The 18972-nt window shown below is 34.8% G+C and overlaps 1 protein-coding gene across 2 annotated transcripts in view; it reads left to right on the plus strand.

The window, feature by feature from the left end:
• Nucleotides 1-18972, plus strand: part of TRIP11 (thyroid hormone receptor interactor 11) — a 65751-nt gene that overhangs the window by 1072 nt on the left and 45707 nt on the right. Inside the window, exons 2-8 of one of the 2 annotated variants that reach the window (XM_033107265.1) lie at nucleotides 3128-3189; nucleotides 6934-7044; nucleotides 9770-10048; nucleotides 11965-12033; nucleotides 13777-13942; nucleotides 15391-15756; nucleotides 18381-18421. In XM_033107265.1, the coding sequence (XP_032963156.1) occupies nucleotides 3128-3189; nucleotides 6934-7044; nucleotides 9770-10048; nucleotides 11965-12033; nucleotides 13777-13942; nucleotides 15391-15756; nucleotides 18381-18421 (1094 nt within the window). The remainder of the gene's footprint in view (nucleotides 1-3127; nucleotides 3190-6933; nucleotides 7045-9769; nucleotides 10049-11964; nucleotides 12034-13776; nucleotides 13943-15390; nucleotides 15757-18380; nucleotides 18422-18972) is intronic. The other variant, XM_033107266.1, reaches the window with a different exon arrangement.

Raw genomic sequence — 18972 nt, forward strand, 5'->3', positions numbered from 1 at the left:
ATTTTTGTTTCTTCTGGAGACACGGCGTTCCAGCTGAAAATGTATTTTTGTGCCTCACTGCCCATTGCCCCCATATTTCGACAGCAGAACTAGGAAGATACTCTATTCTTTGGTTATCTTAGCAACCTTCGCTCATTTTTTTTTTAAGTCCTCATTTTGTTTTGCTAATGGGTGGTGACCCAGAATTACATGGTAATCGATGGTGAAGTTAATTACTGTTTTGATTTCTTGATACCTCCTCTTTCAGCAAGTAGTAGTCAGATCAAAGGAGTTTCTTTCATCTCAATCTAGGTCTGCCTCCAGAGTTAATGGGTTGGTCTTCTGGATGACAGCAGTTCCTTCGACAGTTTTATTTCTTATACATTAATAAATTAGTATTCTGGTTTAGTTTTTAAAATCCTAATTGAACTGAGCCTTCATGTTTATTTGGGTGAAATGAAGATAGTTTAGTAAAAAGCACTTATATTTAGAATTTTTGTGGGGTCTGTTTAGAGGGGAGGAAAATTGGGGAGCTGCCAAAATCTATTTTACTGCTTGGGGTACCTCTTGGGTGGGCGGTACATCAGGTGGGGCAGGTTGGGGATGGGAGTGAAAGGGATTCCTCCTGTGTTCAGGAAAAGGTCATGTGACCGTGAGGGCAGCCAGATGCAGAGAAGGTTTGGACAACTTGGGCAGTAGGGTAAAACATGGGGTAAAACAGTTGGCAATTCCTTGGACCCTAAGTATGCATCTCCCCAATCTGATGACCTGCCTGCTTAAAATGGAGTTTATTTTGTTCTTCCCACAAAATGTACTCCTGTATTTTCAATCTTAATGGTTTAACCATCTACCCAGTCTCTTAAAGTATAAATCTTGGTCAACTTTGTTTTCTCTCTTTTTCATTCCTACTTCCAGTTGGTCACCAAATCTTGTACGTCCTGTGCCAGAATTGTTTCTTCATTTTTCCTTAATAAAGGTATTCATCCTGTTTCTTTAGTTCAGATCCCCATTATCTTTCCCACTTCTCTTTCACATCCTGTCACTCATTTCTCCTTACTCCATTCTGTTTTCTTTTGTGTTGCCAGTTACTTTTCTAAAAACAAATGTACTTTAAAATCTTTTGACTCTATTACTTAAGGGATAAAATCCAGACCTCTTAGTTTTGGAGGACCAGAAACCTAACCTGTCTGTCCCTCTCTAGATCTTCTCCAGTCTTAATTTCTGTTTCCTGCCCTTCCTTCTCTTCTAATTCACACTGACATACAATGCATACTTACACCCAGAGCTTCTGCCACACGGAACTTTGTCAGGTACCTATACAGCTTAAGGCCTCTGCATGGAAAGCCCTTCCTTTTCTACTTCCTCTTCTACCCTCTTTTGCCTAGAAAACAATTTTCTACAAGACTCTGCTCGCAGGTCAGGTACTTGGTGAAACCATTCTCCCTCCATGGCAGGTTGAGTTGATCGCAGGTGATCTGTGTTCTAACAGAACTTTGTGATCGCTCTCTGACAGCGCTTACCATGTTGAGTTACAATTTTTGTCTTTCATTGATGCCCAGGGTAGGAACTGTATTTTATTTATCCTTATATTAACCAGTATGTGACATTTTCCTTGGTACATAGTAGATGCTCAGTAAAAATTTTGCTGAGTGATTAAAAATCTACGAAGTTGCTTAATGATTTTTCCCCCTTTGTATTAAAATAGGACTTCCTTACACCTAATTTATTGGATTTGTAAATCATTTAAAAATAGGGTCAGCGTACAGTTCATTTATTCATTCAACAAGTATTTATTGAGTGTCTGCCCTGTGTCAGCAGTGAACAATAGTTCCAAAAATAGCAGTTGGTAGAGCTTGAAAATCACCCATATTTACAATATCAGAAAGTTGCTATTCTACCACACATATTCAAGGCCAGGAGCTTAGGCTTTTAAATCAGACATGGATTTAAATTCCACTTCCATGCATTAAAATTGTGGGATCTTTGGCAAATTATTAAATACTTAACCTCTAAAAAGCAAAGTTTCTTTATCTGTTAAATAGGGATAATCATACCTATCCTGATATTGGGAAGATTAAATGAAATCATAAGTGTAAAATTCCTAGCACTCTGCCTAGTAAATAGTAAGCACTAATATACAGTAGCTGTTATGTTTGTTTTCCCTTATTGAGGAAGAATTCTTTTGGTCTACCTAACATCTCCCTTTTATTCTTAAAAAGGCCAGGAGTTGGGGGAGGGGAGGGCGGGGTGAGAGAGGGAGGTCTGCGTTAACCTTTTTTTTAATCCCTCTTTGCAACAATCGCTGTTTGTACAGTTGTCTTCCTAAACAGATTAGATTATAATTTGTTCTCTTGTGAGTAGCAATTAGACAGTCCTGTCACAGTTTCAAGCAAGATGTATAAATAATCACAGAAGCAACCCCACCTGGTGGTTTTTAAAACAAGAGTGGTTTTGGCACTGTTATTTATTGGATGCCACTTGTATTTTCTTTTGATTTAAACTAATTTAGAGAACTTATTTTTAATTAAAGTGTTATGAGTAATGAAAAATACTAGTACTTAGGAAAAAATCTAACTGTGGATGATGATTTTCTAGCAACATCAACAGTGCCATTTTGGCATTGCTGGCCTCAGTCTCCTTTTAAATGAAAGTGTTCAAAAGTAGACTGACTTCTTAAATAAATTGAGTCTATGTTACTTGAAATAAGTGTTCTTTCAGTGTATTTTCTTTCTTTGTTCATAGGTCATTAATTGTTTGATAGTATAGGGAGTAGAAGAAGTTAGAAATAAGGCCTTACACCTCAGTTGCATAAATTTCATCTAAAATTTTGCTAAGCCAAGAAGAGATATTTAATTTCTAAAACTTAATTTCCCATAACAAAATTTTAATGAACACTTCCAAGGAGCAAGAGTAGACATCCTGGTGTGTAGAAGATGGGCAAAAAGAATGACTTATGTGACTAATAAAGAACATTTGTGACAGTAGAAAATTGTGATAAAAATCAGGTGATATTTGTCTCCTGAATTTGTTCTCTGATCAGCATACATTCCATTTTAAAGCTCAATGAAATAATATTTTGTTTAAAATGCCTGTTTTTTAGTTTACATGGTATTGATAATATATTCAGTATATGCCATTTCTTTTGTAGCAGAATTACCTGATTCTAGGAGAAAGGAAATTGAAGCCATTCATACAATCTTAAGATCAGAGGTAAGTAAAATTAAAGACTACTATTGAACCTAGAATTTTCCATTTCAAAGCCATGAAAGTTATTCATACTTTATTTTGGTCCTTTCTTTTTAATACACTGCTTACCACTTTTTATCTCTTTTAAAACTTATTTTTTTTTAACTACCTTTAGATAAAGAATATGTTCACGTGTTACTACACTTTGATATTCAATATTCCTATCTCTGCTTCTATATGTTGGAAGTAGGAAAACTGCCAAATGTAGAAATAATAGTGGCAGCAGTTTATCATTATCAAGGATTTACTGTATTCTAACAATGTGTTAAATTGCAGTAATACATTTATTTAAGTATAATGTGAAGAATGCAATTCTGTTTAATCTAGAGCATTTTAATCTCCTAACATTAAAAAAGTGTGATATTTGTATACAAAGAAGTTAAGCTTATAGGAATAGCAAATTAATTTTATCATGTGTTTCACTATTAGTCAGAGCCTCGTGCTGACTGGCTCTGGACATTGTACTTAATAGGGATGAGGAAAACTTGGAAAGGGTTTAGAGGAAAGCCATAAAAGAAAATGAAAGGATTTATTAGGATCCAGTGTAAAAAAAACTAGACATTCAATCAGTTAGTCTTTGGATAAGAGCAGTGAGGGAACACTTAATAGTATTTCAGCAAAAGATGTCCTTAGAGGACTGTGGTAAGCGTGTATTCTTCTCTGGTAAGCCCATAAACAGAGAAAATTGAATTTAAATATAAGAAAATATTTACTGACAACAAGCATTTTGGAATTCTGGTCTAGATTACCAAGGTGAGATTGTGGAATTTGAAAGTAAGGGACCTTTCAAGAGGAACTACAGTAGTATTTTGCCTCAATAGAAGACGGCACCATGGTGGCACTTAAGAGACCTTAGCTTAATTACCTAATAAGTAGCTGCTTTAGTGACAGATGAACGTAATTGTTTCTTGGTTTGTAAGCCTGAGATAGGAAATTGTTCCAGTGGTCCCTAAAGAAATCCTTGAGAAAGGACTCATTAGTACTGGCCCACTGAGAAAAATTAAATGGCAAAGATGTGTGTAGTGGCATTAATGTAGGAAAATTCTCCAGTGTACATTTGGGGGGAAAAGAGTAAATAGGGTTAACCTGCTTAATGAATGTGTGTTCTGTATTGAGAAGGGAGATAGAAATCTCGTCCCTCTGTTGATCTCAGCTCTAGTCTCTCATAGTGTTATCATTGGACTGTATGGCAGGTATAAGTCCAGTGTTTAGAAACACGTATTTGTAGTAGAACACATCCCCAAATGAAAGCCAGCTTTCTCATTTGGTGTTCATGCAAAGTGGTGTGAGCTACTCAAGTACTAGGGAAAAACAGCCTATTGGACTTCCCAAGGGCTTTTTTTGTAACGTGCTTTTGACTGTACATGATTCTTTCCTTATGTCAGCACGTAAGCATTTCATACCCTAACCCCTATGTGACTGCAATAAGAGAATGGGTGACGATGTGACTGAAGCCATCAGGAAACTTATACTATATAAAATTCTATTGAAAGTTAGTATAGACAGGGCAGTGTGTTTTCCTGAAGAAATTAGATTTGCTTACAGATGTTAATATTTGAAGTTGATTGAATTAATTAGGTTTCTTCAGTTGCAAGTAACAGCGACCAACTTACTAAGCTAATTCAACCCCCTGTGCCAAGAAAAAGATCACATATACCATCTGGAGCTAATGGACTCTTAATTTTTTTTTAATATAGAATCATTTTACACATATTTACAGAAGTAAGAATAAAGTGGTGTGAAAAACTTTATTAGAAATTTTAATAAGAACTTATATAACAAATCCAAATTTTTATTCCATACTCAAAGTATGGAATACTTTGAAAACATATACTCAAAGTAAGCAATGTTCTTTGAATGCGGTTAACTGCTTATTTATTAACTCTTATGATGAACTGGGATGCAGCTTACCTTGTAAATACTGATTCCAGATTCACTTACATCTCTAATGGATTTTAGCTTACCATTACTTCCAGTCTAAGCTTATCATTACATCTGGTTCTTTTTCTTGACTTGTGTCATTAAAACAAATACTTTCGAAAACTTTGATGGCTCATGATTTTGTGGAAGAGACAATGGCTGTTGTCTTTGCTCCATAATTACAAAGCATTTTTATTCTTGGATTTATAAATACCAATTAAAATGATCAGTCTACTGAATTTTTTCATTTTTATGTCACTGTTTCTTCCCAGTCACCTTTGTATACACATCTACCTTCAGCATTTGTCCATACATGCACTATATTAAGTAAATATTGGTATACAAATGTCATACATAATGAAAGACTACTATCACATACCCATTTAGCAAAGTGGGATGGTTCAGGTCCTTGTCAAAAAATATTGCGAGATAAAATCTTTTCTTATTGAATGACTAACTTGAGGAGAATACCGTATTTTCTTTTTGTTCTTAGAAATATATTTATATACAAAGAAGTTAAGTACTCATCACTTTCTGAGTTTGGGGAAATTCATGTTGTTATTTGAAGACTTGTCTGAGATTTTGCTTCTACATTCAGTTTCACCATTACTCTTAGACTAGAGTGCTGTTTTCTTTTCTCTTTGTAGTTATTTTCTTTCTTAGTTGTCTAATGACGGTGAACCATTTTCCTCTGTTTTATTCTCTTTGAAAAAGGAGAATTCTGAATTTTCAACAGTGTTCAATGAAAGCAAAAAAAAAGAAAACCTACTAAGATGATATCCCAGGTTGCTTTTTCCTTTTTAAAAGAGTTGATGCAGTATTTGAGCAATGCAGTCAGAAAAGTGCTAATTTTACTATTACATCATTCTTCTAGGTGATTCTGTCAGTCTTCTGTTTCATTATTATTTACATCTTTTTTAGCACAGTTGGGAATAATTGATGAATAATGATAAAATTCTTAGGATGATAAAATAGCAAAATGTTTCAAAATACAAAAAACACTAGATCATTATGATCCAATGATTATTCTTAGACTTATAAAAGGGTCCAGTGTACCCGTATGGTAATTGCAAGATAGAATGAGTTTTATTCTGTTTAAAAAAATAAGTAAATGTCAAAGAATGATAGTTAAAATAATTTACTATTCATGTACATAAAATTTAAGTAATTTGTTCGTATATGTCAACATCTTAAAAGACTGTGATACGTAGATTCATTGAATTATGCTTAGAATATTTTATGTCCTTCTAACTGTAGTTTTTAAAACTGAGTGGTTTTCAAATTGAATTTTTCAGAGGTGCCTCCAGAACCTGGGGCTCAGGCAGACAAGTAATGAGAGGTTTTAGCCTCCTACCTGTACTTCAGCCAGATGTCATTTTAAAAAGATTTCTTTAAAAAAGTTCTTTTTGAGGAGAAAACAAAAGTTCAAACGTGTAATGTGGTTCATACATTTGCCAGACATTTACTGCCTACTATGTGCTAGACGCTGGGTATTCAAAGATGGGGGAAACATTGATCAGTGGCTGTTTCTTAGCAGAAAATCAAACTGAGCCAAGATTTTTTTTTTTTTTTTACACTTTGGTTCAGAATTATGTACAATCTATAAACATGCTTGTCTCACTTGTAACTTTAATTGGAAGTATTTTAAAGCTAGAATTCTGTCAGACCTGTATTTTATCTTTTTTTGTATGAAGTAATATGTTTTTCATAATTCCAGGCATATAACTGTTACTAACATGTTTTGCTTTTTAGTATTTTTGTTGAAAATACTTTTTTCTTTGTTTCTAGAATGAGAGACTTAAGAAACTTTGTGCTGATCTAGAAGAGAAGCATGAAGCTTCAGAGCTTCAAATAAAGCAGCTGTCTACAAGTTATCGAAATCAGCTGCAACAGAAAGAGGTAAAGGTTATTACTGTTACTTCATACTTATTTCATTGTAAGGTATTTAGGAAGTGTTTAAGAGTTACAGTATAAATCAAGCTATATTTAGATCCATAAAAATATTGAAAGGATATTGAAGTTAATAATTCCCAATTCAGTTTCATGTCACTAACAAGAACCTTGTAACCTTTTTTATTACGTTTAGAAACTAACATTTGTGGAGTTCAATTTCTGCTTTCTAAAACAAGAAAAGTCCTTGTGTAAAATATCTTTGGGCATCTGTTGCTTATACTTTCTGATTTTATGAAACTTAATTGCCCATCTGTTTATCTAAAGTTGTTTTAAATCATTGTGATCATTATTAATGACATTTCTTTTTTAAAAAATGATTTTAACTACAAGTGTAATACATGCTGTATTAGCGTTTACTTTTTTCCATGGAAAAACGCTATTTTTTCCATAGCGTTTCTGATTTTCCATTGAAAAACAATGGAATATTAAGTATTTTATTACTGTTCTATACATTTTTCCCTTTTGCTTTGATAGAAATAGTTATTTTGGAATTGGCTTTTCTTTACAGTGCTGGTAATAGATGTTATGTAATTTAACCAATGTTTCATGAATCCTTAAAATATAGACTATGTTTCCATGTTTCATTCTGATGTTGAATTCTTTTTAGTGTTCAGTACGTAACTGGAATTCAGTAAATACTTCTATTTAATTTCTTGTTTTATTATCCATATCATTTGGTTGTTCTTCATTTTATTGATTTAATCATTTCTACCCTAAGTTCATATTTGGGTTTTTAAATTTAAATGCACTGATTTCTGTTCCTTTCGTGACATGCTAAGATGAAAAATTAGAGTAAACCATGTTGATGATAAATGTAAAAATTTAAAGAAGAGCTTAAATTTCCAATCTATTGGGAATTGATTTCATAAAATAGAACAAAAATGAACACTACAAAGATAAAATTAATATAAAAAACCAAAATTACGAGTTCAAATTAAAGTTAAAAGCCCACTTTTTTTTCTTTAAGACTCAACAGACATAAAATTACTCTGTGAAATTGCTTTAGAAGTTGTAAGCCTTACTCTTTCATTTTCTGACTGGTAGCAGACACTCATGGCATCAGTCCAAGGACCACACTCTGAGTAGCACTGACTTAGAGAGACATTACAATATAGCTGTAGATCCCACCCAGGGGTTTACAGCTGAATCATAAGTGTCACTTTAAAATTATACACATGCTTCCATCCTGTTGGGGATTCTGACTTAATGTACTGGGAAGGGACCCCGGTATAGGTATTGTTTGAAAACTTGGTCAGTGATTCTGATGCTTCCATCCTAGTTGAAAACACTGCTGTAGAAAACTTCAGCATTCTATTTTCTGCTTAACTATTAGAGAGCAAATTAAGCATTCAAGTTTAGAAATGCCTCTCTGTTATTAGAACTTGCACTTTTCAACTCTTCAGCTTGATATAAATATCTGTTGTATAATGAGAACTTTCACTGTATTATAGTTACATTTGAAAAAAGTTGTGGATTTCATTACTTCTTACTAGAATGAAAGATAATATAGGAATATACTTTAGCAGAATCTTTAGATCTGCTCTTTCTGAATCTTTGCTGCCCTCATTGATGTTCATACTCGTATTCCCTAAAGATGCAGTTTGTCTCATATCATTGATGGGAAAATGAATGTAATTTGTGCACTGCTATAAACCCTCCATTAGAGACGGGGCTCTGATATGAAAAATCTGTTTGTTACGATGTTTGACATAACTCGTAGTTGTGTTTGGTTTTTGTTTGTCTGATTGCTCGACATTACATGCGTAGAAATACCGTTACTTGTTGACTGTCACTTCAGTGTCAAATTTTCCTCAGTTGTAAGTCTTCTGGACTAGCTTGAGTATTTTACAGAAAACTTATTTCAGTTCTCTCTAGCTTCCTCACCTTTATGTTTTGAGTAATCTCCCTAAGAATGGATATGGCATTCTGGTTAAGTCCTGTGTTCATAATTTCTTTTGGACAATGGCTTGGTATTGCTAGCCTTCCGTCAAAACTCTGCTCAGGGTTTCAGAATTTTTATACTGTTCTCTCCCTGAGTAGAGTCAAATTTTCACTGGCCCCTCTTAGCCAAGGCTAAAGCCAAGGTCTCTTTCAGTGCGTGATTTTTTTCTAAGATACATGGGCTAATAACCACAGGCTCACCATGCTATCTCATCTGAGAAGACTGAATTAATAAATCCGAGCAGTCTTCCAGCTGTGTTGCACAGAACTGTACAAAGTTCACTCCTGATTCATGGGGCATTTGAAGCCTAAATCCAGCCATAATTAGTTACATAAGACTCTTCCAACAGGTGATCTAAGGAAACTTACCAGCGATAGACTGATACAGCTTTCACTTTCTCATCATTTGAGGTTCAATAATCACAAGCAGAACCCTAAGAAATTGCCTGTCTGGTACATAGAAGACAGTAAACCCATTTTTAACTGAGAAATGCATCACTTTAGTTATCATAGGTGCAATCTTCCTACTATTCAAAACATTGTCTGTGCCTTAACTATGGTACTTATGTTTGCTTTCTAAATAAAAATGTTATGATTGGGGTGTTATGGAAGACTTGGATTCAGTTGGTAGTGTACTGTCATTGGATGATCTTAAACACATGATCATGACTTTTAACGTTAGAGGTTATTTTAAAGCACCTTTTCTAAGATATGGGTTATAAATACCTAGGTGGAAATCAGCCATCTGAAAGCGAGACAGCTCGCGCTGCAGGATCAGTTGCTGAAGCTGCAGTCGGCCGCTCAGTCGCTCGGTCCAGGAGCTGCCGCTGCGCCGGCAACCACAGCATCTGCTTCATTCAGTTATGGGGTCAGCCATCATGCTTCCGCTTTCCATGAGGACGACATGGACTTCGGGGACGTCATTTCTTCACAACAAGAAATAAACAGATTGTCGAATGAAGTTTCAAGACTTGAGTCTGAAGTTGGCCATTGGAGGCATATTGCTCAGGTAGGTACAATTTTGATGACTTGTTGAAAAATGAGTGAGTGAAAATATTGGTGCTGTGTGCAGAGCTTTTGGTATCAGAAAGAACCTTGGACTAGGAAATCGAAATCTGTATTCTAATTCTGCCAGTAACTTTCTGAGTGATTTTAGTCAGGTCACCAGCCTCCGTTTCCCTTTCTGTACAATATACGGAAGAAATGTTCAAAAAAAATTTAAAGCAGCAGAACCATGTTTTAAAATAAAATAAAACGTTACAAGCCCAGGGATAAAAAGGAGATAAAAATGCAATTACTGTGGTTGAACCAGCACCTTTTCCCCTGGAGTTCCTGAGGCTTTACTGGTGGAAACCAGGGTTCCAAGGCCTCAGATTTGAAACTGCTTGCTTAGATGTTGTCTGAGGTTCCTGTTTGCAGTAGTTATATGTAAAATGGAAATCTGATCATTGGTATTATAAATTTGGTAAACTGTTTTGTGTTGTTTCTTGTGCCTTAGAAATTAAATCCTTGATATTTGGGGCTGTAAACTTTCTTCCAAGGAATGCTTTTTTGTCTTACAGATCAGGTTTTATATATACTACTAAGGTTGTTTATAGATATGAGACCCAAAATAAACTGGAACATTGTTCATGTGGACTTAATTTCAAGTGTAGAGAAAACTAAAATGTATAAGTAAAGAGATTATTTTCTGGCTTTTTTGTGAGTGTCATCTAATTGTGTAAAGGAGAAATCATCTCAGTTAAAGTGATCTCCTTGCTTCCCAAGTTGGTGGACATTCCTCATGCCAAAAATAAATCTAGAGAGAACGATCTGTTTGCTCATCTTCTGTATAAAAAGTAGTAGTTCTTAAACTTTATGCATGTAAGAATTGACATTGTTGGAGATTCCTGTCCTCCCTTCACAGATTAGGATTTGGTGCCTATTTTAGGGCATTGGAAGCTGCATTCAGGCACATAAATACCCCCATGTGTTTCTGATAATATGAGGAATACATTTTGCTTAGTGTAATATTGCGTAATGGAGAGATGGATTTTTGGTATGTTTACTTCAGCATATCTTGAATGCCTGTTACTATATGACAGACTTGTACTGGGATATAAAAGTGAAAAAGGCATAACTGGGACCTTTCAGGGAACTTTTCTAGCAAGGCATAATAAAAGTTAATAATTTGTATTATGCTTTACAAGATGTCTCCACATATGTTATCCCAATATATATCATATTATCCTTAATAACTATGTGAGGTATTTATCACTTCTATTTTGCAGGTGAGAAAAGTAAAAGTTTTTCAGTAATACAGCCGTTGTCACAGTGATTAAGTTGTGATTCAAACACGTGTCTTTCGATTCCAAGTCCTATGTACTGTGTTCCTTTAATCCAGAGAGCAGCCTTTGGTTCCTTGACACACTATATAGTAAATGTTAATAAAAGTGAACAAACAACATACAGCTTTGAATGAGAAGAGAAGAATCCAGAAGTTCTTTTATTTACTTGTGAAACCAAAGGTTGTTCTATATTGGGGTAGAGATCTTTTGGGTAAAATCATTTAAAAAGATTTTTATTGTTACTAGAATTAATGTTGGGTAACTTTTCATTTTAGAAATTATCTTGTAGGAAGCTGCTTGATTATCATCAAATTTACATTTTGTTAAGTAAGTAAAATATTCTGTGGTATTTTCCTTATTTTGTAAAAATGTTGTCTCCCCAATTACTTAACATACTTTTGAATGGTATCTTTTGTTTACTGTGTATTACTTACTCCCTATTAGACTAGGTCCTTGAAAGGTGCTTGGCATGCTTTAGTCAGAATTTGTCTGGGAAAGGCCCCTTTTTTGAGGAATATTTCTTAATAAAGTTAGTCTGTGACTTTCTCTTTTATAAGAAAATTACTATAATTTTTTTAATTCTTTTTTTCTGATCTAGATTTCTAAAGCACAAGGATCAGATGGCTCTGATCAAAGTGAAATCTGCAAACTGCAAAATATCATTAAGGTAAGGCAGATTGTTGGAACAATGGCTATAATACCTTTAAAATTTGCTTATGAAAATTAAAAGGCCAAATTAATAAGAGACTCAGTCATAAAAGGAAGTATATAGATTATGATACCGTGTTTCCTGAAAATAAGACCTAGCTGGACAGTCAGTTCTAATGTATCTTTTGGAGCAAAACTTAATATAAGACCTGGTATTATTTTACTATAAGACTGGGTATAATATAATATAATACGATATAATATAACACTGGGTCTTATATTAATTTTTGCTCCAAAAGATGCATTAGAGCTGATGATCCAGCTAGGTCTTATTTTTGGGGAAACATAGTATTCATTTCCTTTTACTGTTTTGTATCTTCTTTATTCTTTATGACAAGTATGGTATATAAAATATCTTAACAAAATCATTTGTTTTTGAACGTTTATTAGGTAGTTTATGTTTTGTAAGTATTTTCCATTGTATGTCATAAAATGGTCTTTACTAAAAGAGAATTCCAAGGTTTCTAAAGTTTCAAGGTTTAGGGTTAAAGGATATTGACAAAAATAAAAGCTAATGTTACTCATTTTAAGTAATTTTCTCTTGATAGTATTTTGCTAGTTTGTGTCAATTATTTCCTTCAAGAAAAGGCTTAATTATACATATACTTATCATGGTAATGAATTGTTTTTAGTGAGTAAATTATTGACAGGTCTAGATGTTATGGTTATGGGTTTTGTTGTGATTACAGTACTAGCGTGGGTGGGTTTCTGAGTCAGACCTGTGTTTGACTCAGCTGTTTACAAGCTGTGCTATTTTGGACAAGTTACTTAACCTTTACAGACTTCCAGTTTTATCATCAGTAAAGTAGATATCATCATAATTCCTCCTTTGTAGGATTGTTTTAAAGTTTAAATGTAAAGCTTTTTCCCAGGTGCTGGCACATAAGTGCATACATAGGATTTGAGAATAACTTCACTTGTCTTTCTTAAGAAATAGAGCTAATTTATAGAGTAGGATTCTTCGTTACAAGCAGCAAAAACCATCTCTGGCTGAATAAAGCAAAAGCATGTATGGAAGATTCAAGGGTAGTTTGTTCACAGGATTAAAGAAAGAGCGTTGAGCATTTTGGCCTCAGGAAGGGCAGGATGGGAACAGCATCAGGAACCTAGGTAGCAGGACGCAATGGACAGACTCTTCAGGGTGCAACTGTAATAATGCTCTGGTCCAACCAGTTTCTCTCTTTGAGGGACTCAGCCCAAGATCTGTCTTCCTAGAAGAGAGACTGGGGTCTCAACTTGGGTAGCAAGGCACTTTGATTGACAGTTTGGGAGTCTCATCAAGACTGGTGGAAGGAAAGGCTGAGCAAGAGGATGGGGAGTAGGAGAGCAGGTATAGGTTAACCAGAAGGTTGACACTGATATTGGTGGAATATGTCATTTGCAGGAGAAGTTTCATGGTCACAGATACGAAGGAAAAAGATATTTTTGCTCACTTTTTGTTTTTTCCTCATTAAAAGCAGTATTATTTTGTTTTTTCTTCATTAAAAGCCAGCAGTATTTTCTCATTAAAAGCAGAAAAACTGTTTTTAAGGACCAAGAAAGGAAAGGGTGGAGTCTCAGAATGACCTAAAATTTGGGCCTGTGTTTAAATTCTTTTCAGCCTTAGCATGTTCAGAGAATTATTTTTAATAACCCAGGCTTTTGGCCAACAAGGTGAATTCATTGATTAAAAATGTGGTTAACTTTGTTTTTGCTTTTTAAGGAACTTAAACAGAACCGAAGTCAGGAAATCGATGATCATCAACATGAAATGTCGGTATTGCAGAATGCGCATCAACAGAAATTGACAGAAATAACTCGTCGGCATCGGGAAGAATTACATGACTATGAAGAACGAATTGAAGAACTGGAAAATCTGTTACAACAAGGTTATTTTCATTAATTTAACATATTAGGTGACATAATTAAATGACAAACATAGCACTGTACGGTCAGGACACTGATGTAAACTTGGATACAATTCTAAAGAATGAGTAAATGACTAGTTCTGCTCATCTGCCATACATTTGCAATGGCACCACTATTTTCAAAATTCTGCAGAAATGGAAAGGTCCTCTTATCTTTGTGGTAAATAGTATTATACAGAAACTTTTTTGCATTGTTTGGTATATTTTCACTTTCTTTCAAACTCAGTTATATAGACTTTTTAGTATTTGATTCAAACAATATCATTTCTCAACTATGTATTTAAAAATACTTTGTTTATTGTAGTAATTTAAGCTTTTTTTTAGACAACTTTTTTTAAGAACATTTTTAGGTTTACAACAAAACTGACGAGGTGACACAGAGATTCCTTTATACTCCCTGCCCTCCCCTCCACATGCATATCATCGCCTGTCCTCAGAATCACTCATCACAGTGGTGCCTTTTTACCAGGGATGAAACGACATTGACACATCATACTCACCCAAAGTCCTTAGTTGATCTTAGGGTTCATTCTTGGTGTTGTACATTCAATGGATTTGGACAAATGTATAATGAATGGCACGTGTCCATTATTATAATGTCATACAGAGTTTTTCACTGTCCTAAAAATCCTCCGTGCTCTGCCTTTTCATCCCCCTCTGCACCCCCTGCAACCAGTGATCTTTTTATTGTCACCATAGTTTTGCTTTTTCCAAAGTTGTTATTGTAGTTGGAATCATACACTGTATAGCCTTTTCATGTTGGGTTCTTTTGCTTCATAATATGCGTTTACGTTTTTTCATGGCTTGATGGCTCATTGCTTTTTAGCACTGAGTAATATTCCATTATCTGGATGTACTACAATTTATTAATCCATTCACCTACTGAAGTACATCTTGATTGCTTCCAAATTTTGTCAACTATGCATAAAGCTACTATAAACGTCCTTGTTGGGGTTTTTGTGTATATATATGTTTTTAGCTCCTTTGGTAAATACCAAGGAGTATGATTGCTGGATCATACAATAAGAATATGTTTAGTTTTGTAAGAAATCACTGCACTGTGTTCCAAAGTGGCTGTACCATCTTGCATTCCCACCAGCAATGAATGAGCGTTCCTGTTGCTCCACTTCCTCACCAGCATTTGGTGTTGTCAGTGTTCTGGACTAGACCATTCTATTAGGTTGGTGCAAAAGTAATTGCGGTTTTTGCAATTATTTTTAACCTTTTAAACCACAATTACTTTTACACTAACCTAGTAATAGGAGTATAGTATTACCTCATTGTTTTTAGCTTTTCTTTTTAAGCCTTCCAAGCTCTGAAGTCTCTAAAGTCTCTTCGTAGTATATAGCGCACTGTTTAACTCTTGGTATTTGACATTTGCTGTGCTTGATTTTATGTTTATGTTCCAGATGGCTCAGGAATTGCAGTACCTGATCACTCTGCAATCCAGGAGATGCAAAACACTGCTCGAGTACTACAAACTGAAAAAGTAGAGTCTACAAAAAAAATTAAAGAACTGGAGGATAAAATAAAAGACATAAATAAAAAATTATCTTCTGCAGAAAATGACAGAGATGTTCTGAAAAAGGAACAGGAACAACTAACTGTGGAAAACAGACAAATAATTAAAGAATGTGAAAGCCTGAAGCTGGAATGTAGTAAATTGCAGTCTTATGCTATGAAGCAGAGTGATACTGTGACAGAAAAGGAAAGAATTTGTCCACAGAGTACATCAGTAGAAGAAGAAGTGTTCAGACTGCAACAAGCATTATCTGGTATAAAATGTTTGGAACTTATTTCTGATTGGTGTTTCATTGCATACTCATTGTTTTTAGAGACAACTAGTACTTTGTGGAAATGGAGTATAAATGGAAATGACTGTGGAGTTGGAATAGAATTGTTTGTTTTAGATACAGTGCCGACATAGATCGCAAATAGGAATTTCCTCCCAAAATGGGTTAAATATTGGCTCGGTGTCTCTCAATCTCCCTTCCTCATACTTTACATGGAACTCATTGATTTAGGAGGCCATGTAGATTTGTGAGAAATGTCTGTGTAGACAATTTTTGGGAGGAGATGTGGGTCTATTTCTGTTAATTTATACAGAACCAAATACTTAACAATAATTCATTAGGGAGTGCAGCCTACCTTCTTAAAAATTCTGTATGACCTTTCCAAATGATCTTCTGTACCTACATACACCTGAGAATGATAAGAGCCATAGGTCTTCCACCATTTTCCATGCTCTAGAGGATATTTAGTTACCATACCAGTGTGCTGTGTTACAAAAAAATAAGTGTTGAATGATAGAGGCCAAACAGCAGTGTACATTCATGCCAGGAAACCACAATGGAGCTCTTTAGCTGCAAAGATGCATTTTATTTTGCACTTTGTCCTCTTCTCACAATATAAACTCCCACTTTATGAACTCATTTGTTCCTTCTCTGGAGGTTTCTAGCCCCTGTGCGCTTGTAAGCGCTGCCCTTCCCTCATCGGCTATATTTCTCACCTAGTTGTTTATCATGAGCCCCTGACCTGGATGGCCAACTCTATAAATTCTCAAGTTAGGTTCAGAGTAAAGTCACCAGGTCCTCCTCTCTTCCTTCCCCTACTTTGGTAATTAGTACCATTTACCAGGCTCCCAAAACAGAAAATTGGAAGTCATCACCTAGCAAGTCCTATAGGTTCTATTTCCTTAGCTTCTCTCAGGTTCAGGGATATTTCAGCATTGTATCCCAGAGGCGCTCGCTGTAGTATTTCTCCTAGGTGCCTCAGTCCCAGGAGCTGCCATGACAGCCAACTGAAAGCTATGCAGTGGTGTTCTGGACTTTTTTCTCATTTGACTTCAATCATATTATCTCTGGTCTTTTCAAAATAAATGTGTCCATTTATTCAATGTAGTGGGTGATTCATATGAGTTTATTTGCTTTAAAAACAAATCTGCTTAGGCCTGCCCCTTTTTTCCATTTCCACTGCCACTGAATAACTTCAGCCAATCATAGTTTCTGTTTGCCTGGTTGACTTTCAGTCTTTGAATGGAGCAGGATGGCATAGTGGTTAAGAACACGATGGGGTTGGAATCCAGGTCCATCGTTAACTAGCTGACCTTGGGCAAGTTATTTAACATCTCTGTGCTTGGGTTTTTTCCATCTGTATGGTTGGGATGATAATACCCTTCTTCATAGTTGTAGCAGTAGTGATGAGTAGTAATGAGTAGTTGTAGTAGAAGATAATATTATCTTCGTCATAGTTTTAGTTACTAGCTGCAAAGTTCTCTTTAGAACAATGTCTAGCCCCCAGTAAGCATTATAAGTGTTAGCTGTTATTAGTCTCTGGTCTCCGTGATCCCATCGTCAAACAATGTTTTTCTTTCTGCAATCAGAATGATTTTTCAGAAGTGCAAAGCAGGTTTCTCTCCTGATTTTAGTGCTTTGTGGCTCCCTGTGAACTTCAGGATAACGTCTAAACTTCTTAGTCAGACAGTGTCTTTCACGATCTGGTCCTGTCTACCTCTTCTGTTTCAATTCTAAGCTTTAGCCATTTTGAACTTTCTGTAGAGCTGCTTAAGCCAGCAATGTTGTCTCTTTGCATTTGCTGCTTTCTCTATGTGGAGTGTCTCTGTTTCTTTCCCCTCTGTTTCATGTATTAAGATTCAGCACAGGTGTTGCATCCACTGGAAGGTACCGAACACTGCCGCTTCCCTCGCCCCACTCACCCTTACCCCCCGCCCCCACTTATCGGGATTAGGTGTTTGCCATTTTCAGTCTAGTAAAACAAGGACTGTTTTTGCATCTTGTTGTCTAGCAACTGTCCTCATAGTAAAAGTTCAGTATTTCCTGAATGAACATGGAATGAATTACTTAAGCTGAACTCATGGTGTTCTCTTTGTGTTCTTCTAGAACCCCTTCTATTTGTGGATCTATCCAGATTGAATGGTCTTTTTATTAGTACTCATCTTTAAGTCACTTTAAATAATTGATAGATTATTGTATTGTTGTATAATTACACATTTGTGTTTTTCAGTTTTTTTCCAAATCTTAGTCCTTATACTATTTCCTGCTACACAAACTAATCAACTTATTTTGAAACAGTTGTTAATGTTTTATGAAGGCAATAACTTATGACTCACTCAGAGTACAATTATAATTCTTATACTGTTCCATAGAATTAGATTTTAAACATAGTTTCTAATTGGCATTTATATTATGATTTCTTTGGTATAGTCAAAATAGAAATACAAAATAATACAAATACATTTCACCTAAAAACTGTGAGGGCTTGCTAATTGTGCTTATAAATATACTTTATTTTAATTGGGTTTCACTTCTGAGTTTAATTTTAGGAGGTAATTACTAAGTTCTTTTAAAGAATTTTAATGTCAGATCCATTGTTTCTACAGATGCTGAAAATGAAATAATGAGACTGAGTAATTTAAACCAGGTAAACTCATTTTAAGAGAGAAAGCTTTTGGCATTGGTTTACCAAGAAAACGTATTTTGATTATTATAGCTACTTATTTTGTATCTTTTTTACAAATTCTTGTGAACTTATCCTAGGAACTTTCATCTTAGTAATTTTATTCTTGCTTATTATTAACAGACGCTGTTTGCATCATAAATTGACAATTTTAAAAGTTGCATAATTGAAAAATGCAAGTATATCTCTTTAAAGATTAATCTGACAAATATTACGTATGTAGAGATAGTAGAAGCAGATCCTCCATCAAAGTGAGGAGTATGTTTTGATTTCTCTTTATGATAGTCAGGGAGTTGTTTTTTCTCTGATGATTACAGGTTATTTTGCAAATGTATGCATATATTTTTTTCAAATACAATAAACCCTCTTTATGAATATCTATAAAGTGAGTGACTGTCTTTACATGGCCATTGTTGCGTGCTTATGATTTTTATATATCACTAAAGAAATGCTGAGTAGAAATGCACAACTGTATAGAATGCCTGCTTTCTTGTAAACTTGAAATTTCCTGTTGT

This window comes from Rhinolophus ferrumequinum, chromosome 6 (genome assembly GCF_004115265.2).
Source record: "Rhinolophus ferrumequinum isolate MPI-CBG mRhiFer1 chromosome 6, mRhiFer1_v1.p, whole genome shotgun sequence".
Lineage (NCBI taxonomy): Eukaryota > Metazoa > Chordata > Mammalia > Chiroptera > Rhinolophidae > Rhinolophus > Rhinolophus ferrumequinum.